Raw genomic sequence first — 27464 nt, forward strand, 5'->3', positions numbered from 1 at the left:
CGAGGCTTTCCTGGGTAAACACGTGTACCAAGTGAAACACGTATACATACGTTCATACAAGTACACACACGCATCTTCAGCATGTGCTCACAAACACAATTGTGTAATTTTCCATAGGGTACGCCAATTTATAAAGATCTTGGAACACCGACTTGCTATTTAAATTCCCATGACTTCAAATACACTCGAAGGAAAAGGTTCAGTGTTATGGACAGATGTGGATGAGAGTGCATTTATTTTTAGTGACGTCACAACGAGACGTCTGAAGTTTTGCCAGTGGAATTCCAGGATGTGAATACAGGGCTGGTCAAAAGCAAGATTCATAGAATGCTAAAAATTACTTATTCGGCAAGTTAGAGCAGTGGTGAGTTAGAGGGGTGGTGGGTTTTAGCGGTGGTGAGTTAAGAGTGGTGGTTAGTGCATCACTGCACCCTTTATTCCTCCATCGCTGAAGAAATGACTACCACTCTGCGGGAAATCAACGTGTTCGTACTATGAATGCACTCATCCCTGTCACTGGAATGTGGAATTTCCATGGCTGGATCACGGCAAAAAACAAGATGATGGCATTTACCTGTGATAGTTTGAGTGCAATGCTTTCATCCAATTTTATCATCCAATTTCCATTAAATATTTGAGAGCAGTGTTTCTGCATGACCTCGTACTTTATTCAGTAGCATTGTGTACACACACATATCTCGGCCATGGAATACGTACGTGTTCAGATATACTCATATTAATACTGTATATCAATCGTGTATGTGTGTAGAACTTATTTCGCACCGTACGTAGCCAACCGTGCTAATCGGAGGTACGAAAGCATGGACGGCCAACCGCAGGATGAAAAACAGGAAAATAAAAAGTGTGTTGTTGTTGTTGTGAAAAATGGAAGGAACCAGAAAGAGAGGAAGACCTCACAGAGAATGGCTTGATGACGGCATAAGAGATTGGTGTGAAAAAAAGATGTGGCACTTCTTGAACAAATTGGGAATAAGACAGAGGAAAGTGGAAACAAATGACGAAATGAGCAGTGGACACCTACAGGCTGTCCTGCCCATGGATCGGGGTTCGCCATCGAACAAAGATGGTCACTGCATCACTTGCTTTTGGATGCTTCTGCGGCCGTCTGGAACGCTCTTCCTTCGAATATTAGGAAGCCACTGGAGCTGTCGACTTTTAAATCAAATGGATTGATAACTAATTTCTTTAAAACTGATTTTTGTGTTTTATTTTGTTGTCCTTCCCCCCAACACCTCCGACGGGCACGGTCGGCTACGTACGGAACGGACAGAAGTTCAACATACGTACATACGTCACTGTGGACGAATGAGACTGTTAGAGCGTTTCGCCCCCGAAACTCGTGCACACGCGAGCGTTGTTAGAAATCCCGTTCTGGCTAGCGATGTGAACAGCCTTGACGAGGGTCACCCTGGCCACCAGCTCCACCCGTCTTGCGCTCACTTGGCAGAAAACTGGAAGACTAATCACGGGATGGTTTTGTTCCTCTTCATCCCTGGCCTAGAGCCACTTTAAAAAAAAATAATTCCTGCCCCAATGAGCATTGGAGGCAGTGCTCATCTCCTGTTTACAGTCTCTGAGCAAGTCGTTGGACATTCCACATACCTATGGCGGGGGCGAGTCTATTCACTGTTGATGTCACCACAAAGCGGGACTCAGTTAATCGACCCCCACAGGGACGATGGGTAGAGTCAACACACAACCGGAAATTTGAAATTGTAACCTTCGGATTTGCAAGCTGCCCGCTCTACCAATGGGCCAACTGGGCGGCTGACCTTAGCCCGACTCAATCGCTCGATGTGGTCTCGGCCAAGCAGAGATCATTAGCCATCGCCAGGTAGCACCCATTTGGTCGCAACGGAACTAAAATAAATGCAGTTTTCACCAACAACAGACCCGAGTGAAGCCTGAGTTCCACTGTGTAACACGTACGGTAAATAGGCACACAGTGATTCACTGCGTTAGCCATCAAAATGGATTCTTACGCTAACGATGCAATGCGGTGATTTGTGCGTATAGGAATCAATAGCTTACTAACGTTACATTTAGGCTACTGCAGAAGGAAGCTATACTTGAGAGGGAGAAGAGACAACAAACAATACAAACGAGGCAATAAATGAGAGGAAAAAAGAAAGGATTCTTGAATCGTACACACATTTTAAATGTGAAAATATATCAAATTACAGAGGCTGTCAATTGCTATATACCTACGGGAACAAACACAGAAATAAAACTCTCATTTTACATCGAGTGTAGGGTATTCATTTTACAAAGTATCCAGGGCCCAAATTGATAATAAATGTAAATTACCCATTTAGTTGGTGATGTCACAGCAGGCATTTTATTTCCCCAAGAGTATTTTTTTTATCGAACAAACGATTTGGAATCGACAGCAGTATATACAACAATTCGAAGTGCAATGATTAAACCCAAAGTTGTATAATTAGGAGGTGGATGCTGTGAAGGGGTTTCCAAGTGTGGTGCTGTGCTTCCTCCCTGCCCCGAAATCTTTCATTCGGATGTTGTCACGGCAGGTATTTAAATCGGTCAGCTGATGCAGCCCGTACGATTTCCAGAAGCACAGGGCTGAGCAAGCTCAATGCAGTTGGGAATAAAGTGCCGTCGTACATCTGGTGCCACATTCAATCGTGAAAAGTCTTACAAAGCCACCTTGAATGTGATCTATGCTTTTGGCACGTGTAATTAATCTCTGTAAATGTGACAATAGTGTTGGCTGGTGGAGAGGGGTTAACTACGAGAATTTTGGCATGAAAGAAATATCACTGTACGCGGCATAAACCCAAATCAAATTAGGCATTAAGCGTGGAGAGGGCTTTGGCGGTCAGAGTTGATGATCGCGTTGGCAATGGTGGCGGCGAGGAAGGGGAGAGACATCGCAGGCGCACTTACCTAGCATGCGAACGTAAATGGCATTCTGGTCCGAGCTTTCAAATGAGATTGCACCACGCCGCTGCAAGGAGGAGAGAGGGAACGAGAACACAAAAACAGGCTTTAGGTCATGTCGACAGTCGGTCACAAGTAGTAAGTGTTTTCCATCAACAGCAGCGGCCGCTTCTTATATAATAAGCATTCTGGCTCAGGGGCGAACAAATCATGTCGCGTGCCCCATAACCAAATCGCGTGGAATGCGCCTAATCTTGTCAGAGCTTGGAAGCTAAGCGGGCTGGGCCTGGAATAGATGCTAAAGGCTGCTGCCGGGCTCCGTTGTCAGCAGAGGGCATTACAGAAAAAAAAGAAAGCCGTCGCTGTATTGTACCCTGCTCCAAAAGTCTATGCTCCCCCGCCTTCACCGACCGGCATGGCGGGAGTGTGGTAAAAACAAAACTCCATCCAGCAGTGGATTGACTAAAGAGCTGTACGTGTATAACAGTGTGTGGGTGTGCGCACACGGATGGCCACAGCGTACATGTTTGGCAAGAACAGAATGCACGTTTATCCACATTACACACAAAGCCTATTCTAGCCAGAGCATTACATAACAGGCCGTTTTAACATATATTCACTGGATTGTTGATGAGCAACAACAGTGAGCAGGTGTGCTTATTTTATATGGCATGAACAAGGAGCTGAGGTAAGTTAAGTTTTTTTTTTAATCTCATTAAGTGGGGGCAAGATGCACCGCCTGTGCTGTGTGTGTGCGCGTGCATTTGCCGGCCTGGGTTCGATTCCCGGTCACGGTTAACAGCAGTGACGATTATCTAAACCGGTCCTGGGCCTCCCCTTGGTCGACTCAGCCTCTAATGAGTACCTGGTGCAGTGTTTAATCATCGCCACTTGGGAGACAACGGCGGCTGGACGTGGCGCTGGCCACCCACCCCCTCGTGTGCCGTGTCCACCTTTATAGGTGCTGCTCGCTAACAGCACTTGCCCCAACAGTCTGTTAAGGCTATGCAGATGATCCTTTTTTCTTTGTACCGACAGAGCAAGTTTGGCAGTGGGGGGCACAGCCATCACAGTCAGTGAACAACAGTGACGTGCGGTGAGGTCAATGGCTGGGGAGGCACTGGCTCGTGTCAGAACCAGATTCACACACTGAGGGGCGTGGCCTCACGGAGGGAGGCGTGTCCTCACTGAGGGGGGCGTGTCCTCACTGAGGGGGGCGTGTTAGACACGTCCCCCTCAGTGAGGCAGATGTGATAGCTGCCTCCCCTGGTGCTTTTTCGTTGCAGTTTTATGACGAGACCAGCGAGCCTAAATATCTTTATACACATACGTGAGTATGGAAGGGTGAGGACATGAAACGAAGGGGTCTACAAACATTATATTGGTGACATACTGAGATAGTAACAGGCACGCGCTTATTGCCCGTGCTCCATCCAGTTACTGAGGGGTTGCGCAATCAGAGGGGAGGCTGAGCACGTCGCTGCCTCACCTCTCGTCTCTTCCTGTATTTGCAGCGGAGCTCCGCCAATTTGGCGATTTTGACTATAAAAATGATTGGAATCGTACAGAAATGACATTTATAACACAGATCAATGGAAAAATCTTAATATTAAATTTGATTTTTCTTTCTTTTTTACTTTTCGTAACAGCAATTTTCATTGGAGTATGACAGATGAGGCTCTGCCTCCCCTGCCTTCCCTGACCACACGCCCCTGGTGAACAAGTAACACCTGGGGGTCTCTGTCCCATGACCTGCCAACAAGCCTTCTACACTTCACACGGCCTCTAAGCGCGCATAACCCTGCGGTGACGTCACCGCCACTTACTGGCGAATGACGGCTGATGCTGCTGTTGTTGTTGATGCTGCTGCTTGAGAAAGTAATGTTCATTATTGGTGGCTGAAGTAGTAGCTACAGCTGTTAATATACTTGCCTCCCTAGTTACAAAACATTTGAAGCTGGATCAATAATGGATGGAGAAAAGGTGTCCGGCATAAAACATTTAGAAAAACATTGAAAATTGATGTATTCAAGTGTGTATGTAAAATGTACATGATTTGCATGAATTACTACTTTTGGTGAAACAAATATTGTCAAACAACCTCCATGGCCAATACATCTTGGGGAGGCCTTCATCCAGCAGTAGATTGACAAAGGGATGAGAAGGATTATGAATAATGATAATCAATCGAAGATGTCCAGCAGAGTTTGGTTATATAACACAACTGCTATTCTTTCTGTATTTAAACAAAACAATATTCAAATTGAGTTTAAAAAATCCGATGTACTTGTAGCCAAGAGGCAAGGCAATCATGCCCGACTTTGACCGTTTTCCGGAATAATAAGCCTCAGAAAATTGCGTGGGCAACCACAATTGGGAGTCATTACAGTCGGCTACTTTGCGGAACGTTACTTCAAAGGATTGGCGTACATAATTATTATGACCTCAATTTTTTTTTTATTACCACACGGAAAAAAAAGAATCTGTTTTATATCTCGTTGTTCATGAAAATTGTATCCCACAATCGCTGACGCAAGGCAGTGAGCCGGTGTCGATAATTTCCCAAGCTCTGCAGTCCTCTACATGTGTCTATTTTTCGTTCTTGCCTTAAAACTCACTTATTTTTCTGTGCTTAACCAAACTTCCCCCTCCCGTCCCCATCACTAACTCAATCCCTCTTCCCAAATTCTCTACCCCATCCATCATTTACCACTGATTGTCACACTTTCATCGTCCTTTACTTCACGCATTGTCAGACTCATGTCACACTTTTACAGTACACATCGTTAATTATTTCGTTCAGATAAGATAAAAAAGATGTTTAAAAACAATTAGTAAAACCACCAATCTTGAAGCAAGCGATGTAACATTCTGAATGGCACATCCCACTCCACCCTTCAATAATCCCAAACTCAGATACTGTCAAAGTTACACCACCACACAGCACAATTTCCAGGGAACAGATACCAGCTGGGCGAAAGGCAGATCTGCAATGCTTGCTGCCATAAGAATAATACGTCATATTTGCATTTATATCGCCATGTGCTTTTGGCTCACATAGTGTGCGTTCGTTGCTCGTGCCTTGGCACACTTTATTTGCAAACTCTGCGATATTTTTATTAAACTTGTTTACCCAGGAAAGCCACAAACAAAGCCTTACGACTCATTTTCAGGACGGCCTTGCCAAGTTTTCCGCAAGAGGCGCAGGGTGATGGCGATGCCTGGAACGTATATCCTCCGCGAGCAATTTCCGGGGCAATTGATTTCTTTTTGGCAATGTGGACCTTGATGCCGCCAATGCATTGGCCGCCTACCTCTTGCGCATGACGTCATGGGAGCTTTCACGCCGCCACTAGGAAGCGGATGGCGCGCATGGCATCATCACGGGAAAGACGCAGACCGCTTCATTAAAATCAGAAGCGGCCCTGCACCATTGCCACTGGGGCCGCCGCGTCACCGCAACGCATGCGGGGAATTGGAGAGAAAACCGCTAAAAGTGACGATGGGCGACTGGACAAGACCTATGTACGTAGCCAACCGTGCTAACTGGAGGTGCGGGGGGGAAAGGACAAACTAAACACCAAAAGTAGTTCTGAAGAAATTAGTTTTCAGTCTAGATGCTTTAAAGTGCATCGCTCTAGCAGCTTCCTAATATCGGAAAGAAGAGCGTTCCAGACGGCCACAGAAGCGCATCTGAAAGCGCGCAATGCAGTGACCGTCTTTGTCCGATGGGCTAGCAAAGAGCCGCTGTGAGGACGACCCAAGTTTGCGCGATGATTTATGCTCCTTGACGAGATCAGCAAGGTATTGTGGTTCACTTGTGGCAAGCACTTTATGTGAAATGAGTGCGACCTTATAAAGAGTAGTGACAGAATGACAGCCAAAATACAGAACATGCCCAAGCGGACAACCACCAGCGTGGAGATGGAGTGATGAGATTGGCTCGTGTGGTGCAAGAGTGAGATGGTTTATGGCAATGACTGTGAGGGGTGGTGACGGTGTAGGAAAAATTATAAAATACATTTCTCGTGTCTATATCTTTGTTAGTGCATAGGCCAAACGTCTGTTACGGTAGTGCATTGATAGTGCATCTACTCGTAATTTGCATTGTTTTATGTACTCAACTCTAATTTGTTAAGGGATTCTTATATACAGCGACGTTGATTTTTTATGTTTCAGTTAGATTTACGGAAATGTTTTTTGAAGTAGCAATCAAACTTCATCTTAAATTTTTATTTAAAGCTTTCGTGACTGCAGGGATTCATATTCTTGGTTATTTCGGTAAAGTAACGTGTGTTGCAGTCGAAACGTCGTGAGAATTGTATTGTTTTTCATTTGTATTATTTTATTATTTCCCTTCTACGTGACTTTACCGAAAGAACCAAGAATATAAACTTAATATTGTTTTCACATCGAAGTAAATATTTAAGCTACTTCGAGAACTTTGCAATATTAAGAGCTCGGTGACATGGAGTGCTGGCAACATCTATTAGCAGGTTTACATGGAAAAACAAGTGTCTGATAGGCTTCACAAGCACATACACAAGTGGGGAAGCTTATCAATAGATGTTAAAGCAATGCTTTTGTACAATGGACTCTTAAGACATTTTCTGAATGAATATTTAGATTTTTTTCTCCATTAAATATGACTTCAAATACTTACTCATTTAGCTCAATAAGTCAACTTTAACAGCTTTTAATCCACCGAGCCACATACAAAATTAGTAAAGTGTGATGAATATCCTTCATTGATCATTGCCTTTATGAAAAATAAACTAAACATATTTTACTTACTAGGTAAAACCCAGAGCTATTAGCTCTTTTTCAGAATCGACCTGGCCATAAATAATAGCTGAAAGTGGCTTATCGTGTGGAAATTTAGAGTAGCCTTCTAAACGTATTGTTTCTTAATGTAGAGGGAAAAACCCGAGGACCCGGATAAAAATCCACGCGACCACGGGGAGGACATGCATACTCCAAATAAACAGGCGTCAGGGTCAAGATCGAACCCACGACCTCCTGCATACCAGGAGAGGGAGCTAACATCATCTTGCCACCATAGCACCCCAAACCTAGAGCAATGGAGAAAGGAAATATGTAGCACATGGCATCTTGCATTATAATTCACCGGCTGATTTCTGGACTGTTTAAATGTACTAACCTCAAGCCAAGTGTATTCAGTGTCTGCTCAGATTCACAAACATTATCTTTGCCCCACATTCCCCGCCATCCACACGAGTGGCGCTCTGTGAAGAGCACTTGGCTTGAGAAGCAAAAGGCTGCCAGTTCAAATTCCGGTGAAGGGTCAAATCAGGCCACCATCCCATCTTTCGTTCTGGATCATGAGCAGTGGTTGTCCTGTGGTGACCCTAAACCATGCCACAAGAATGTGGAATTTCCACCACTAGCTTAGCCCGATGGAGATGAGCAGTGGTGCACCCTTGGTTGAGCAAGGAGCCACTTGGCCAGCGTTTCACCTCCCCGCCGCTGTCAAATTGAACGCGTGGACGCCATTAATGGATGAAAATACAGATCGGCCGCATACGATGTGGCGGCCTTATTCTGCAATTGACGGTAAGTTATTTGTTTACAGTGAAGTGACCATCTGTGTCATGAGATGAAGCGTCCACTTGGAACACCCACAAAGTAGCATCTTGTTAGAGAACAGCCCGGGGAAGCAGATTTCACAGAACTAATTCTGAGAACCCTTCAAGTTATTTATTTAAAAAATGCGCTGAGGGATACCACAGTCTCCCATACACCTGCTACAAACAAATGTTCATTTCAAGGATGAAAAATCGATATTCTTATTTTCAGAGGTGGAATTTCGCAAAATTAAGTGAAGCAACTAAAATTAATGCAATGGGTTTTTGTGTGTTCGTTTGACGGCCAGGTTAAAATCACGGCTCATGACTGCCAATGGTGGAGAGCACTGTCCCATCCTCGTCTAACCAGAAATTCTGTAACATCATTGACTTAAGAAGAACACATACACTCGATACTGCAGAGCGTTACAAACGACATTACACAACCCACTCGAGATTGTACCCTGTGTTTTCACGTAAGAAAACATCTGCCTGCCAAGCATATTGTGGCACACACAAACCTCCATCACAATGTGGTGAGAAATTGAACCTGCAGAGCTGAGCAGAATGCTATATTTTATCCTTAAAGACATTGAGATTACTTAGATAATTTCACTGCTATAATTCTAGATTTGAAGCTTTCGTGACTGCAAGGAATCATCTTCTTAGGTTTTTTCGGTAAAGTCACGTAGAAAGTAAAATAAAATAAAAACAAAAATCACGACGTTTCGGAGGCAACACAAGTCTCCGTCATCAGGTGGGACCGTCACAGCCAGATTAGCTGTAACAAGTCACTTGATACAGCTAATCTGGCTGTGACGGTCACTTGATACAGCTAATCTGGCTGTGACGGTCCCACCTGATGACGGAGACTTGTGTTGCCTCCGAAACGTCGTGATTTTTGTTTTTATTTTATTTTACTTTCTACGTGACTTTACCGAAAAAACCTAAGAAGATGTTCACTGCTATAAATGTCCTCATGATAAGCCACTTCGTTGAGCTATCATTTGTGGCCAGGTCGCTTCTGAAAAATAAGTTAACACCTCAGTGGGGTTTGCCTGGTCGGATGAGGATGGTTACAATGCATTTGCATGTGTTTGGGCGATTTGTTTACCTTTCTTGTACTTTAAACTACTATGATGTTTATTTTTATTGTTTGTTGTTGTATCTAATGTGCTTACCCGTCTCCTCCTGGACATCTCTGAACAAGAGCTTGATAGCTCATCGGATTCCTCCAGTAAAAATAAATATCCTGATTCTTAGTGCGACTCCCTCAGGGGTGAAGGTTCTCTGGGAACTTTGGTTTCCTCCCTGTGGTTTTGGCCTCGTGGTGCATGTCGTGAACAGGTCCGTGTGTTTGCGTTGTCGAGTTTCCACCGTTTTTCCTAGCTATCAGGCCTCAAGCCCCAACACCTCCTCCTCTGTGCTGCGTCCATCTGATAGCAGTTGCAGCTGAACCCACAGTGTTGGTTTTTTTCTTTCCATTGTCAGCCCATGCGCTGCAGCGTGTTACTGCACGTTAAGCGTACCGCACACAGGCAGGCACGCGTAAGAAAAGCCAAGGGGGGGGGGGTGTCACGTCCCCCCCCCGTGTGCGTGCCATGCCGCGATTGCGCATCGCAAGACCTTCCCCCGCCCGACTCGTCCTCTGAGTGCCTTGGCGTCAGAAAAAAATGCTGCAGTTTCCCCCCACCACCCCCATCTGGCATTAAATAAATGCTGCGTTTTTACGTGGCGACTCCCGAAGCATTTATTACGAGCCGCCTCAGGTGGTTGTGGCCGACCGAGGATAAAGTGAACGTATACAAGGAACGTCTTGTGTTTTAAACCTGGGTTTTAGCAGATCGTGCAAAAAAAATATTAAGCTTTTGATTCCCCCTATAAAGCAGAGGATAAGTGGCCACAGAGTTTTATAGATGTAGTGACATCGCAGATATCACTGTGTAATGCCAGCCCTAGAGAGGCACGGCGTGCGATGTATTAACATCGCCGACACCACGTGTATATGGGTGCAGCACCGACCCTAGAGGGGCTCTGTGAACGCTGACTGACAGTGCTGAGTGGCACCACGCTCTGCGTGCAGTGCCGATCCCTACAGGATAGGGTGTGAGAGTGCCGGCCATGGAAATGGGTTACTAAGGGCCATGACACACTGGCTGACCCCGAAGGACACGTAACGGGTAAAGTCTACACAGGGCCCCCAAATGGGGGCTAGGGGTGGTCACGTGTCAGGGTCGAGATTCTGCTCGAGGATTCTAGAAGGTGGTCGTGGCTAAGGGCGGAGCCAGCCACGCCACAGAGGATAGAAGCCGGGTCCCCCAGAAGGACCGGCGGCTGTTGTTCATCCTGAAGAATCTTCGTTCCACGTCCTACAGAGTCACCAACACGTGGACCTGGACCCAAGCTGTGGTCCGGTCCGTTGTAGCCAGTTACGTCGTAACTAGTGCAGTTAGCCTGGCGGTCCACCACCACAGGTTGTTATCTTGTTAAGGGGCAGTTACCCCGTGCGTTGGTATTAATAAATGTGTTGCCTACGAAAAGTGCGTCTGCGACTCAGTTGAACTCACTACATATATATAAAGAGAAAACTCTTTGAATGTAAGATAAAAGGATTGCCGTGGTATTGAGCAGATACTGCCGAGTATCCAGGAATTTCTAGAAAAGCAACGTTCAAAATCCTGCTTTATGGTCAAGGCCACCTGGGGCAGTGTGACAATGTGAAAAATACACGACTACATTATTGTTATTGTTTTGCATTCCACAACCAAAGCCATTCCTGGTGTTCACTGCCTGCCACACCTTGACCCTGTCCTTGACGCACTGCTCCCCCAGCTGTCTGACTCCCGTTCTCTTCGTTGTTCCCCTCTTGCCTGTGAACGACTGAGATGAGGTTGCCACAGTGGCGAGATGTTGACTATCTCGCCTGGTATACAGGAGGTTGCGGGTTTGATCCCGATCCTGATGTCTGCTGTATATTTGGAGTTTGTACGTTCTCCCCGTGGTCAATTGGATTTTTCTCCACGAGCTCCGTTTTTTCCCCTCCACATTTATAAATATGCATTTAGTTTGTTTGGCTGGCATAAATTTCCACATAAGCCACTTCATTGGGCGATCATTTGTGGCCAGGTCGCTTCTGAAAAAGAGCTATAAAGTAGCTTAGTGGTGCTTTAACTGGCAAAATAAAATAAAAAGTTTATTCTTAGACTGCCTCTTTCTCTCGATGAAATAAGCACGCACTCCCAGTCCAGCATCTTCAGATGCGGTCACATTCAGATGCTGCACTTTGTATAAATCCAAATTGTATTGTGTTACAAACGGTGCAAGTCAGAGGTTTCTACAATGCATGAAGGCACAATCTTGACAATTGGTTTCACATCCGGTCATCTGCAAGTGAAATTTTCCTCCATTTCCCCATATTTTGATGGATTTGCAAATACATAGTACAATCATAAAATTATATATCAGACAAAAAAAAACACTTTGGCCAAACTTGTCCGTGGCAAGTAGCATCGGGATAATGTTGACCTTTCGTTCTCCCAAAGCCGAGACACGCAAGGACAAATTATAACTCTTTGGCTTTTTCGGTAAAGTCACGTAGGTTAAAAGAAAACAAATACATTTTTTTTTTGTTTTCTTTTAACCTACGTAATTTTACCGAAAAAACCAAAGAGTATGAATCCTTGCAGTCACGAAAGCTTCAAATCTAGGACGAATTATAACCCAGCTTCAGTGTGGCATAGATAGATCTCTAAATCGGATGGGTTTTAAAACTCAGGCATGTTGAGACTCGATGTAAAAACAGCTGAAAATTGTGCCCTGTAATAACGTCTATATTCCCTGGTAGTAGCACCCTTCAGCTTCCACCAAGGCCTGTCAGCCGCCACTCAATTTCTCTTCCGTGCGAGTGACGACGACGTGTCGTGGTCCGATTATTTGTTGGCAAATTTTTCGAGAAAACGCAAATACGCGTGTAACTCCAAACACACAACACCAAGATAGCCGTTCCACTGACGTGTATGCACACACACCTTGAATCAAATGTTATTTACACAACATCTTTCATAATAACACGCCCGTGACCTTGAACGCCACGTAATGAATTTCGATGTGGGTGCACATACCCACTGGACCATTCCAGTCTGTCCAAGTCAGGTCTGGTCACGCTCGTTGTCTGCTATTATATTTATTGTTGCCATGGCATGAAACGTGGGTTGCCCCTGAGAGCAATCGTGTGATCCAGGATTGCTCTTGAGCAAGGTTGAAAAAAAAAACTGGATTGAGCGAAACATGTGCGGTAACAGTTGATTTAATTTAAAATGCGGACAGTCTTGACTGGTCCGAGCGTGACTGGGGTGGAGGACTCATTAATGTGACAGCGTTGTCAGAACCCCACAACAAAGCGACGGTGAATTGTTCGGTTGGGCCTCGACACACGGCTCGGCCAATGCTGCAACGTCTTCGCTGTGTTCGAGCAAAGGAAGCTCTCGAATTGTAAAATCTAGAAATTCTGCCGGTCCCTAATTAGTGCATGTTTGTTTGTCTTCAACTTAGCACTGCCGCTAAGAACACAAACTGGACCGCAGCCAGTTCAAAAGATGGCAACGCCAGACATCACAAAGCACTGCAAGGAATTTTTCAAAGGAAAGACAAAACTCAATTCCAAAACGTTTACACAACGCCCATCTCAAAGTAAACCAATGGGGTAATTTTTCTGCGATTTTGTTTCCTTTTTTGGTCTCGCAAATGGAAAGCAATTCTTCTTGTCTGGTCAGCAGACCCGCGCACGTGCGCACACTTGGAATCAATGAAGCGTAAGAATATCTATGATGTCACGGGCCATCGGGGGGCCCATTGGGTCACCACCCGCACCTCCAATTACCACGGTTAGCCTACGTACAGCGTAAAAGAAGTTCAACATACGTGCATACATTACATACATCGGGCCGCACAAGCGAGAAGGGAGGGGGTGTTCCCCCTCCAAAGCGGGGCCGCCACAAGGGAGCAGAGGTCGCCGTGGTTGATTTCACAGAAGCACGTTCGCCTGCAGCGTGACGCTAAGCATTCAGCAGCAAAAATAAAACCCCGCACGTGTTTATCAGGTGTGTCGGAGAGCTAAACTACCATTGGCGAAGGTGTATAATGTATTGTTTAATTTAAAAATTCTGCAGACGGGTTGTCTGCATAAAGACAGACACTGTTTATTTGCAAGAAAAAAAGTTCTGCTTTGTTTCAGCGACCGAAACGTATCGACGTATCATCGGGTGGTTAGTTGAGGCACGAGGTATTCAAGTGAAACATACATTACAGAGATTTATGGGCTCTTTAATGCCTCTAATGAGCACGTGAGATGCTTTCCTATGGCGTGCCGATCACAACGATGTCACGGGTTAGCCAAGGGGCATGAATTGTCAAAAAAATGTTGGACTGCCAGACTCGTCACTCGCCGCGTTAAACGAGACCACGTCTCCCTCCGCTGGCTCCCAAGCCAACCCCCGGGACAAGAAATGGATGGCACTCACCACCTTCAATATCCTCTCCATGGCCACTCCCCGGCCTACATCTCCCCTCTCATCTCCCTCTACCCCCCTCCACGCACTCTCCTACCTCTCCCCTCTCGTCTCACTCTACTACTCCCCTATGCCCGCTGTCTGCTCCATCAACGCAAAGCTCTTTGTCTAAACTCCCAGTCACCCAATGCTCAGTGGGAGATCACCCATCCGCCTCCTCCGCTGCCTCCGTTTGCTGGAACTCCAATCCCATCGCTAGCCAATCAGTAAATGTAGTAAATCCTTTTAAAAACATTTATAGTTAATTACCTTATGGTCCTCCTCAGTGTGCTGTTGTTTCTAATAAGGTTACTAAACGATCTCAGTCTTTGTCTTTATTTGGGCTCGTTAGCCTCCTCTCGCTGTAGTCCATCACGGTTGGGCCTGATCATTTTCCTCCACTCAGTCATCGTTGACTTAAATAAAAAAAAATAACACTTCTTTGCTTGTGTATATTTACGTAATGTTTTCATCAACAATTTCATTAACGGCATGCAAGCAAATCTGCTTCCTGCCTCGCAGTTATCCCACGTGTCTCCCGACAGCCCACGTCGTCACAAAACTGGAAAGTATTTGCGTGGCAGATGATAAGAACATCACATCAGTAATAATGCGTGCGCTCCGAGGGCCGGCCAGACGAATTATTATGTTGAACCGAACTCTCAAGCGGAGTGGCACACTAGGCACGGTGATCATCTCCGGCCGTATTTTGCGAGAGAGAGGAAGCAAAAACAGGCATCGTTTGCCATGAACCGCTTGTGCGGTTATACCAAATGGACTAATACACATTATCAGTACCCACTTCCACATCACATTCGTTTTTTTAATGAAATCAAATTGGAAAACCTACAGTATCTTGCATCGGCGGTCGTCTTAGTAAAACGTTGTGGGTTGTGAATTGGCATTCAGACAAGCCGGCCGAAGAGAATGCAAAGCTCAAACAATTTACGTCAATTGTGCTGCACGTACCGCGGGCAAATGCACATGCTTTTTTGCAAGCTCACTTTCCTGTATGAATTTCCTGTGAGATACGAACGGGCACAGAGCGGTGGCTCGCCGCAAATTGTGAGAGAGAGAAAATCACGGTGAATGACGTTCGGCATATGTGGTCCCAACAAACTTTGCTGGCAAGGGATGACTTGTTACAATAAAAGTGTAATGGCCAGCCTAAACATGTGCCCAGGAAAAAAAAAAGCAACGGCATAACTAGCCAATGCCAAGAACACATGTTCAAAGGTTTTTGGGAACAATGTCATTCTTTCAAGATCAGATGGTTTGAAACTTGGTTCCAAGAGACCTTGCAAAATGGATTTTGAGCCACTTTTTGGATCAAAATGAGCTTGAATTCCAGCTGTTGCCCATGGGAGCTGCGTGAATTTGCCAAATGGCATTCCATTATTAAAATGAGATTCATGAAACACAATTTACAAGATGTGTGCTCGCACCATGGTGGACAAGCATCCTCGTAAGAACTTCACCAACGACAGGGATGACGTAACCCAAGTGCCAGGTGAGGAATTTTTATTTATTTATTTTATATTTCACGACAATGCTGGAAGACAGACGAGTAATACATTTGCAAAAAGCACTTCAAACACGCTTCACTTCGCTCCGAGCTGTCCGCGCGAGCCTCGACAATTCTTATGGCCGGATCAAACGTACATTTGCTGGTCTTTAACACAACACAATTCAAAAAAATGTGCGTCACTGAGCCAGGCGATGAACAGATTACGCTCCTGTACCGGTGACGTAAATGGGAAAGCAGGCTTAGCGAGGACAATCAATGATCACAGCTAGAAGGGCTACCGGCAAAGTTCCTATGTTCGTCGTAATAACACAGACATTACTGGATGACAGGTTGTTCTGTAGATGGAAAGCCATGTTACTTTACATTCGGGAAAACGTTTGGGGGCACTGGTTCACCCACAATGCATTGCTATAACGGAATACATGGCAGTGTAAGCGACGGTGGCGATCTATTTAACACGTCGTGTTCGCTGCAGCCAATGCAGCCGGGGTCGGACGTGAATGAAGAAACGTTGCTCTAAAGCAGTGGTTCATGTTAGCATGGGGTGCGAGATGTCCTTTCTGGGAGTGCGAGACATGGCCAGATTTTTTTTTAAGGTAAATAATCGAAATACAAATTAAGCACGGGCACATAAGTACAACCACTGTGTTTAATCAAACCTACGTATTTATTAACATTATAAAACATTTTTACTATTGAGAACCAAACGGGTGCAAGGCTGCAGTAAAGGTTAAGAACCACGGCTCTGAAACAAGCGGGACCTCTTTGACGAACCGCACTGTAATTTTATTTCCACTACCTTTTAACCGATTTGGCTAAGGTGGCAAAGACGAAGCCGCACATGCTCCCGGTGCAGAGGTGTACGTATGTGTGTAAACTACTTATGTATGTTGAACTTCTTTTTCACACTTTACGTAGCCAACCGTGCTAATCGGAGGTGTGGGGGAAGGACAACAAACTAAACACAAAAAGCAGTTCTAAAGAAATGAGTTGTCAATCAAGATCAAAAAGTGCACAGCTCCAGTGGCTTCCCAATTTCGAAAAGGAAGAGGGTTCCAGACGGCCGCAGAAGCGCATCTGAAAGCGCGCGATGCGGTGACAGTCTTTGGTCGATGGTTAGGTGAGGAATTGTGGGAAGAGCGGGTGGGGTGAGTCATGTGGCCGGACCAGGCACTTGGTAGCTGATTTGTGGATGATGGCATTGGCATATAAAAATCGTACATGATTGCTATAAAGTCGGTACGTAATAATTAACAAAGATATTACAAATGTGATTGACACATAAAATTAATAAATAAATAGCTGTTAGCATGCTGTGCTGTCATTTCCAGGAACAGAGTTCAATTCCTGGCCAAGGCTAACGTAAGTTGCGGGCGATATATGAACTGGTACTGGGCACCAACCTGCACTCACCAGGGTGGAAGTATGGTCAAACAACCCCCAAGATGGACACCGCATGGGGAGACCTTCATCTAGCAGGGGGGTGACAGATATCTGCAAACTATTGCATTGTTAGGTGAGCGGCAAACACGGTGCGTTAGCAATTACATAACCTCCAGCCTCCACAGGTGGCCTCCGACACACTCCGACTCTGTGCTCATGAACACCATTCTGTGCCGCAAAACTTGATCAATCATTATTCACTTAATGATTGGGTAGGCGCTGACCCCCACCCCCCACAGCACCACGTAACTCCTCCGCCACCATTCCAGTGGGTGTCTAAGTTTTTGAGATCCATCTGGGTGCGAGATTTTTTTGTAATGCGCTCCTCTTAACGCCACGAAAGTAAAAAAAAAATGCCGTCATAGACGTCCCGGGTTTAAATCGCCAATGTCCGCAAGATTAAGTCATATTTTTGTCATAAAGGTAAAAAGAGGACTTGTATAGGACCAGTTAGGTGATAGTTAACACCAAGTGCTGGAAGCTCAGTTTAGAGTATTTGGCTACTGCTATAATGTCCACGTGATAAGCCACTTCGTTGAGCTTTCATTTGTGGCCAGGTTGCTTCTAATAAAACAGCTATATAGCTCAGAGGGCCTTACCTGGTAAAACAACAAATAAGTTTTAGTTTAGTTAAAAGTAAATGGCCGCACGCATTCAATATTGATTAAAGAGGGTGTACAAAGTTCCGGGAGCCTGGTACAAGACGTTATTTGCGGGCATGCCGACGGAGTGCGTCAGAATCAGAATAATGATTCATCCTGGAGAAATCCGATGAGCTGTGAAGCTCTTTTTCACAGATGTCCAGTGTCGGCGTCGTCGTCGGCGTCTGCCGCCGTACGCTTCTAACATGAGGCGGCCTGTTCGCGCCGAACATGCGTCTCTCGTCCAGGGATCGGCTGATGCCCGCTGCTGCTGCTGTTACTGCTGCTGCTGCTATGCCGAACGTGGCGGCGGGGGGGGGCGGTGAAGCTGCGCGTGAGAGCGCACGCCATCGGGCAGCCTTCCAGCCGCGCTGTCGGAGCCAAGCCTGAGACATCGGAGCCAGCCAGAGCGGCTCCAGCCATCCCTCGTGTTCACCACACAAGGGCCCCCCCCACCGCCCCTTTTCTCTTTACTCACGGCTTCGGTCAGAGCGGGTCTCGCACGTTCGCGCCGAGCGTTTTGAACGCATACCTCGAATAACCAACGGGGGGAGACGTGCCCAGTCGGGCGTTCTATTTGGCATGCCAAGGGGACTATTTCACGATGATTAAAGCACAACGGAGACGTTTCAATGTGTGCCTTTGTAATGAATTGTAAACGTTGAGCAACGGTGCGGTTTTAATGGAATCCGTATGGATTTGCCACACAGGCATGTAAGTCAGACAACAATTTTGGAATGTATTACATTTCAGCAAGTGCAGCGCCATCTCTTGTGTCACGATTAAGGCGAGCACATTTCTCTGGGAAGCTCAACCAGGAAACATGGCGAGTTGGCAGCACCACCCACTGTCACGTAGCCCCACCCACTCTGACATAGCCCCACCCACTCAACAGATAGTCCGCAAGGCACAGCGCATTGCCTCTTCTCATCAGCCCCGCCGAGGGCTTTGCCGATCCTGCCCACTACTCCTGGTAGCTCCAGTGGACAGCGGATAAAGGATTAAGAGGGATTAACGTCATGTCGATGCATTTTATTACTAAAGTTATTTCACTCTACTATTTTTTAACTGCAGAAAGAAATTCAAGTTATAGCCAGATGTTTAATAACTACCAACTTTCAATCGCATATGGGTCAGAATCCGCACACATGTGTACGTTTGCAAACACGTCCTTCAGAAAAAGGTGTTTGTTTTTGTATGCGGTGAGACCATAAACTCACTATACTTGAGAATCAACATGAATCATGGGTACCACTAACAGGATCTGAATATAAGATCTCAGAAGTACTATAAACTAGAAAAGTATTTTGTATTTTACCAGGTGAGGCCCACTGAGATATATAGCTTTTTCAAAAGCGACCTGGCTATCACACACGATGATAGCTCAACGAAGTGGCTTGTCATCGCGTGGAAATGTAGAGCGGCCAAATACTCGAAACGCATGTGGATTCTAAATGTGGAGGAAACAACTGGAGGACCCGAAGAAAAATCCACACGACCACGGGGAGAACATGCAAACTCCAAATAGACTGGTGTCAGGGTTGGGATGGAACACACAACCTCCTGTATACGAGGCGAGGTAGTTAACATCTCGCCATCATGGCAACCTAATTCAATATCAGCCATCTGGACCACGCACCCACCTGCAGACTCCATGCATTTTCAAACGCCGTTGTTTACGAAAAAAGACAAAGATCCCCGTATAGCATTAACAGACTATAGGGGCAAGTGCTGTTTGCAAGCAGCACCTATGAAGGCCCATTGCGCACACACACAAAGCCAGTATTTTTTTCAACGACCAAACGTGAAGCGATAATTCCTGCACAGACCCAATGTCCACCCACGACTTTCCCCACCGAAACACTTTGTTTGAGTTGAGAAACCAAAAAAGCCGTGATCTTTATATTGAGGCAAAATCCACTCTGGAAATAATTCATGACATACCACAGCGGTGAGTTCGCCTCACCACGTAGGCTGTGGGTAACGCCGTGCCACCAGGCTGGGCCGCCGCTGATGTAAAAACCACCGCGTGTCACGTGACGTTGTGTTGTGGTAAACGCATGCAAACTTCCACGATACGTACTTGCAACATTTTCCGAGGGATTGTTATGTAATCGTTTTCTGAATAAAAGGAGTAAAAAAAAAAGACGCGCACACACAACGTAGGAGAAACAATTTGGATCTTCATGCCCTTTTTAAACACATGCCCAGGAGGGAACCCCAAGGCCAGGAATCCCATCATCAAAGCCAAGGCTGAAGAGATGCGCAATGATGCCAGGCCCAAGGTTGACGACAGACTACAAAGGTCAGACGTGGCTATCATTCTGCAACTTTTCTCTTGTTGTTGTTGTAGAACCATAGGTTGCAGCACACACAATCAATTGTATCTCAACAGGCGGCTCCCAGCCAGTTCATACATGACAGTTAAAGGCACGGTATGTAACTGCTCACAGATAGTATCTGGGGAGGTAACAGACAACAACAACACCAAAGTCCCCAACAATTCAGCAAGCAAGTCTGGAAGTAATGCAGAGCTTGCCCCTGGAAACCAAACCGTGTCAAACTGCAGACTTCTAAGTCTGAGCAGCGGTATCGTAAAAACAATGGTTATTATCGAGGCCAGTGCTGCAATAAACCGAATTAGCGAGGCACTTTAACTGCGCCTCGTTAGACATTTGCTGAAGGAATATATTAGAAGGGATGGAGAATGAATCAGTTAAGCATTATTTAGAAAGTATATGCACGAAGCACGATTAAACTTGAAATGAATGGTGGATGTGTGTATAGCTCAGCATATGCACTTTTAAATCTAGATTTAAAACGAACTTTTTTATAGGACAGTTTTTGCGTTACTTGTGTTGTCCTTCTCCCACACCTGCAGTTAGCATGGTTGGCTACTTATCATGCGAAATAAGTTGAACGACATACATACAGAGCTTAGCCAACCATTTCAACTTGGACCAAACTGCTGCTAGGCAAGGCCGCTGCGCTCTTGACACTTTAATTAAATTTCAGTTACATACACCTTGTAACCAGAGAGCATGTTGTCATGTATTTGAAACTCCGGCTGTATTCCTGCAGGTGCCTCGAGGCTCCGACGCACGAGGTGGTGTCACGGAGACATGACGACGAAACGCTCCAAGCAGCAGCGGCCTCAAAAGCCGATTGTTTCCATCAATAAACGGCATCGAGCACTCTTGTGTCGTTCAAAACTGCAGCGCCACGCTGACGTCTCAACCCGTGTACGACAATGCACGCTTCAACGATCAAATGTCTACTTTTTTTTATTATTGTACAAACCTGCACTTTTCTGGGCAGCGGCGACAACGCATTGAGTGTCACACAGAAGCTTTATCCGCAAGCAAGGCTCGCCTAAGCCGAGGGATTGTGTCCTCGGCACCTTTATTCGTTACGTGGCAGCACAATCGTCGTGCGTTCCACGCGCGCACAAACGATCAACCAGCCAGTCACTTAACAGCCCACGGGGGTCAGGCGATAATTTCATAACCTCCCCTGTGACATAACAAAAAAATCCCTACAGCAAGGTCACCCGTCACCACTAAATCCACCTCTTCCATAACATGTGCAGCAGATAGGCGAGCACTGTGATGTCGTAGCTTGCTTGCACGCGCTGACCGAACCTTGCATTTGGTGGTTCAAATATGTTGTGCTGCAGTATTCAAGCCGCTGTTTTTAATCCTGACATGTACAAAAAATGCACGCGAGTCCATGAATTGGGCCATCCTAATGGCAAAGTTGGCTACGTACGGTGCAAAAAAATTTCAACGTACGTGCATACATAATAGAATTATACCGAAGGAGACCTGAAAGGCATTGATAATGATAACATCCAAAGGCTCAGGAGCAGCACTATGAGAGTAATCCAAGAGGATACCTACCCCATTTCAAAGTACACAACGATTAAGTGGGCCAGAATTTGCCCACACTTTTCTTCCCAAAATCAGTTGAGGATAACTTTCAAGGTCTTTGATCCCTCGTGAACACAATGGCTTATTCTGGCAAATGACGTCATTGGATTTTTCACCTCTACTTTGCAGCTGACAGCTCAATCTGGTATTTACTCCTCTGCAAAAATTACCAAGTATTTTCAGACGACGAAAATTGTTGAGCACCCATTGCAGTCGCCCTTGGCTCGGTGGCGTTGCGGTGTTTCCCCACTGACTCACAATTGGAGGATCAGAACGTCCAATCGTCATCAGGGGGTCGACAAGGCCATCATCCTTCCACGGTTGATAAAACTAAATTATCCCAAAACAAAACTTTTTTTTTTACAAGGTAAGACAAGCTGAGCTATATCGCTCTTCTTCAGAAGCGACCTGGCAATCACAAATGATAGCTCAACGAAGTGGCTTATCATGTGGAAATGTACAGCAGCCAAATACTCTGAACGCACGTTGATTCTAAACATGGAGGAAAATACTGGAGGACCTGGAAAGAAAGATCCACGCGACCACGGGCAGAGAGACATGCAAACTCCCAAATATACAGGTGTCAGGGTCGGGATCAAACCCACGACCTCTTGGAAACAAGGCAAGGTAGTTAACATTTCACCACCATAACACCCCCAAAAAAATGTGACTACTCGCACAGCTTTTCGCGGTTGTGCTCCCATGCGTTTCAGGTCGTACCGTGTGATGTTTGCCACGATGTACGTTTCCGTTCCCATGTACCAGGAGAGTGAATTCAGTTTTAAAAGACGCTCCCACCAGCACGTACAGCAAATTCATCACCGGTTGTCCGGAGGAAGGAGACTGGCCTCAACCAGGGGAATGTGGAATTTCCATGAGTTCAGGGCTCGCTGCAGAGATGAGTGCCCATCCCATTTATCATCATTAGAGCAAGTGAACACGTTGTTCTGATCTTCTGACAAGAGTATTCACCCACTTCCTAATTCATGCATTATTAAGTTTGAAGAGCAAGACGTGTCAAACTTTAATATGCTGACCTCTCTACACGCACCGGCGGAATGTCACAAATCAATGCATGAATTTAGTTAAGTTTCACATTCTTCTCCCTCGTTTTGTGTAAATTGTACCGCCTCGTCCATTGTGGTCATCAACAAAATACCGCGTATATTTTGCAGATATAAAAAAAGTCAACAAGTATTTAGCATAACATCTGCTAAATGGATAATGAACCTGAGATTATTCATAATGGAATCAATGCAGCCACACGAGGATCATAAACCATCACATGAACTCTGGTCATCCTCGCAGAGGCTTTTGAACTGACCATTGAACAAAGACGGTCACCGCATGACGCGCTTTCAAATGCGCTTCTGCGGCCGTCTGGAACCCTCTTTGGAAGTCACTGGAGCTATGCACTTTTACATTCAGATTGAAAATTCATTTATTTTGAACTGCTATTTGTGTTTAGTCTGTCATCCTTCCCTCGCAACCTCCAATTATCACGGTTTGCTATGTACGGTGCGAAAGAAGGTCAACATACATATATGTGCTCCAACTTGTAGAAGCAGTTCTTTCAATATCTCTCCACTTTTAAAACCAGGTCACATCTCCGAGTTATGAATGTCATCAATAATGCACTTCTGTGAATATGCCGAGGGGATTTAAATGGCGCTCCTCTGCCACAGCTCCCCTTACAATGAGGCAGCTTCAAAACGTAGCGCTTTATTTAGGGCTTTGTGAATAAGCAAATTACATAAATATTGTAGGCATGAGAGAATGCCATTGATGAATACCAGTTTTCTTTTGACAATATAAGAGCCTCCGATTAGAACTGTTGGCTACGTACGGTGCGAATGAAGTTCACATTTAAGCCTTAGAGCTGTGAACCTATTATGAAGTCAACTAATTTGTGCTCAAAAGCATCTATAACGTGCCAACATTAATCTCCACCCAATTATCAACACGAGCGTATTCAGCACCAACATTAACCATTACTTCATTTCGCAAACAAGTGCACCTATTCCGTGCACATGTTGTTTAAAACGATGAAGATCATTGCAATTCGCACAGTTTGCAGCTTGTGTTTATTGCACGGCAGCCGATTTGGTTGCAGCTATGCAATGCGCCACAGCATGCTAACCCTTGCCATTAATTGCACGCAGTGATGCAGAATAGCTACAAGCTAATCAATTGGGCAGCATCGTAACCGTTAAAGCCCTTGCCAGGTACGTTTCAAAGCTGAATAAGCACCTGGGGTTGATTGCATGACAAAGCTTGAGTGAAAATTGCCCTCAGTTCCCATGATGAGTCAACATATAAACGAATCGAAACGTTCACTTAAAGAGTAATTTGCTGTAGCCAGCCACTGGTGCCCAACACACTGCACATCTGTGAAAAAGAGCTTTACAGTTCATCGGATTTCTCCAATATAAATAAGCATTCTGGGTGGGGCAGTAGTGGCATGGTGGGTGGCACCACGCTGTGAGTGCAGCGAGCCGAGGGGATTCCCAGCCATGGCCAACGTCAAGTGACTGCTACTGTGGCACCTACCACCGTCACCGACTCACACTTGACCAGTGTGGTGAAGTATGGTCAAACACACCCACATGATCAAGGAGCAGGAGGGCCTTCAAGTTTATGGGTGCCGCAATGGCAGGATGTCAACTCTCTCGCCTGGTATGCAGGAGGTCGTGGGTTCGATGCCGACCCTGAAGCCTGCGGTTTGTTTGGAGTTTGCGTGTCTCTCTCCTCATGGTTGCGTGGACTTTTCTCTGGGTCCTCCAGTTTTTGCCTCCACATTTAGATTTAGCAAGCGTTTAGAGTATCTGGCTTCCATGCATTTCCTCAGGATAAGCGATTTTGTTGAGCTATCACTTGCGATAGCCAGCTCGTTACTTAAACCGCAACATAGCTCAGTGGGGCCTTACCTAGAAAAATTAAATAGTTTTTGTTTTGTTTAACACAGGTGAGATATCAGAGAGAGAGAGACCAGGGGCGAGCCTCATTTAGAGGAGTGACCTGGGTCACAAAAATGACAAAAGCTAAATAAATAAAATAAAGTACAGCAGTGAAGTGTGAAGTGAACCAAAATCATGGCAAAAACAACTTCATCCAACAGCGGCCTGATCATGGCTGATGATGATGATGATTGAGAGCAGGTGGTACATTTGACCCAAAAGGTCTCGAAGATTATAGACAAGACTACACAGTAATGCCCGAGCGCTCCAGGGCATTACGCCCTGCAACAAATAACAGCCTCGAGATCCAGTCAGAGGATTTCCACTAAGTAACAAGTGCAAGTTGTGTGAAGTGACGGACAATAATCTGGGACAAAGTGTCGAGCCAAGGCCACAGAGTCACGAGACGGGCTGACTACGTGTGTATGGTCTACACCAGGGGTCAGCAACCTGTGGCTCTTTAAGGACTGATACTCTTTGGATTTTTCGGTAAAGTCACGTAGGTAAAAAACCAAAGAGTAGGAATCCTTGCAGCCACGAAAGCTTCCAGTCTAGAATCTTTAAGGACTGCTTTGTGACGTTATTTTTGAGGATCACCGTCTCGTATTCACATAGCATTGTGGCTCTTGAAATATTTAGAATTTTTTTACAGAATTCGAAAAAAATAGCTCGTTGTTATTTTGGTTGCCGACAAATTCGAAAACGATAAGGAAATGCTGCACGTTAATATGCTCGTCCGGAGAGAGCCAATAGGCCAATGGAATAAAGCACGTGTTGTATTGACTGTATATGTGGCCACAACGGAGGTGTGCTTACGTATGCTGTTATTGTAAAACAATTATTGCGTGACCAGGGATCCAAAAGTTATGCAGCGCATTATCACTCGCACGGATTTGTTTGAGCGCTGTGATGCGCACACAGCTTGTTGAACCAGTGATATTGACATTATCCTTCTCTTTCACCCGGGCCCCCTTGACAGCACAGAAGCAGAGAGAGACTCAGCCAAAGATATTTCCCGAACACTCGTTCGCAGCTTCATTTCACCCTGCTGCAAAAGCAGACTTCTGTGATCAAATTATCAAATAGTATAGGTGAACATCCCCCAATCAACCTTTGCTCAGTGGGAGGTTTCTTATTCTCCTCTGCTACTCCCAGTCTTGAACTTCGTTCCCCCAGCCATCTGTGCTGTCGACTCCGTGCCCCTGTTCCAACTCCAGGCTCACGGCCATCGTCTTCTCCTCAGCCCAAGACAGACCGCCTCTTTTTCTCCATCAAATAAATATGAAAAATGTTCACGCACAGCGCCTTGAGACGCTGCTGCCTTTACACGCTATCAAAACAAAAAAAGATTCCGACGTATCGACTGTAACCGACTGTTGGGGCAAGTGCTGTTAGCGAGCACCTATTAAGGCACGGCCCACGAGGTGGTGGGTGGCCAGCACCACGCCCGGCCGCCTTGGTCTCCCAAGTGGCGATGCTATACACTATATACACATACACACACGTATTGTATTGCGATTGGACTGGACTGCATGGCCCACGCAGGTGAACCCAATGAAACAATATTTGCACACATCAACGGACAGGTACAATGTTATCGAATGTCCTTGGTTACCATGCCACCTAAAACCAACAGGCAGTTTAGTCACCAACAAACTATCTCTCCACGGTTGCGCTTCACCAGAAAGAAAGGTCCCCCCTGCTGAAATGCAGACGCTATAAAAGTCCCGTGTTGTGTTGTACAAACAGCAGGGCTGTGAAGCTGGCGGGGGGGAGGCAGGGGGGGTAACCGACAAGTGACATTTACCGGCTGGTGCTGCTAGGGTTACTGGTCGGAAAATACCTCCTCTGAATCGTTATGGGGGTGGGGGGGGCAGGTCACTTGGTGGAGCATACAGACGGCAGTGTCCGCGTTGGCAAGTGATCGCAAAAGATTTGTATGTCGGTGCGTGTTTGCACGTGTCCACGGTGCACGAGCACCCGGCGATCCTCTACCCGTTACGAACGGCATCCCTCACATTGCTGGCGCCCAGTGTGGTTTGCGAAGTGCAACGCAAGCCTTGGCAACCTGAGTTTGATTTCCGGTCACAGCCAACATTGGTGGCATGAGATATCCCAAAACCAGTCCAGAGCCTCCCTTCGTCGAACCGTACTGACCTGTGTATGGCAAAACAACCCGAACAGTCGATAAGGCAGGGGGAGATTTAAAACCCAGCAGCGGATTGGCAAGGGCTACACACAATACTAGGTTTTTCACTCTTTCCACCATTTTCGTCTGTAGTTACTTTGCAGACTCTTTCGGATGTAATCATCTCAAAGGCATGGAGGATGCACCGTGATGTGTTATGGACACAGTGCACGTTACGGGAGACGACCTGCGTGCTTATTGAATTGGTAACAGTTTCGGGGCACGGTGTATGGAAATTATTTGGCATACATAACTCGTACATGTTTACGAGACATGCCGTGGCTGTTGCTCCGATTTTGCACCGCTGCCGAGCTCCACAGTGGGACTCCGCTAATGCCACAGGGGGCCCTGTCTTTATTCACAAAGCCTGCTGCTGAATCTGCTATTTTGCCTGCCAACAGCACAAGCAATATATATAAGCATGAGGTTGAATATGTGAAGATTGTACTACCGTATGTGTTTTACTTTTCAAAACCAAGGTAGCAAATGCACCATTTTAATAATTTCTCTTTTGTGTACTTTCTCAGACAGTGACATCAAAGGCAAAAATGAGAGAACGTTGCCTTCCAAGGTGGCGTGGCCCCAGCTTCAAGCTATTCTTTCAAGACTCCCTGCCTGACATTTCCAGAAATGTTAACGCCTTACCAGCATGCCAAGCAAATAAAAAAAGGCTCTTTCGAGATCATCTGTTGCTGGACAATACCGCCGCAGATTCTATCTCTAGG

The 27464-nt window shown here is 45.8% G+C and overlaps 1 protein-coding gene across 6 annotated transcripts in view; it reads right to left on the reverse strand.

Annotated features, from left to right (window-relative positions):
* LOC144730725 (high affinity 3',5'-cyclic-AMP phosphodiesterase 7A-like) overlaps positions 1 to 27464 on the reverse strand; it is a 118091-nt gene that overhangs the window by 34766 nt on the left and 55861 nt on the right. For all 6 annotated transcript variants that reach the window (XM_078611448.1, XM_078611440.1, XM_078611482.1 and 3 more), the window contains one exon: positions 2929 to 2989. In XM_078611448.1, the coding sequence (XP_078467574.1) occupies positions 2929 to 2989 (61 nt within the window). The remainder of the gene's footprint in view (positions 1 to 2928; positions 2990 to 27464) is intronic.

Source organism: Lampetra planeri, chromosome 2, assembly GCF_965212315.1.
Source record: "Lampetra planeri chromosome 2, kcLamPlan1.2.h2, whole genome shotgun sequence".
NCBI classification, from domain to species: Eukaryota; Metazoa; Chordata; class Hyperoartia; order Petromyzontiformes; family Petromyzontidae; genus Lampetra; species Lampetra planeri.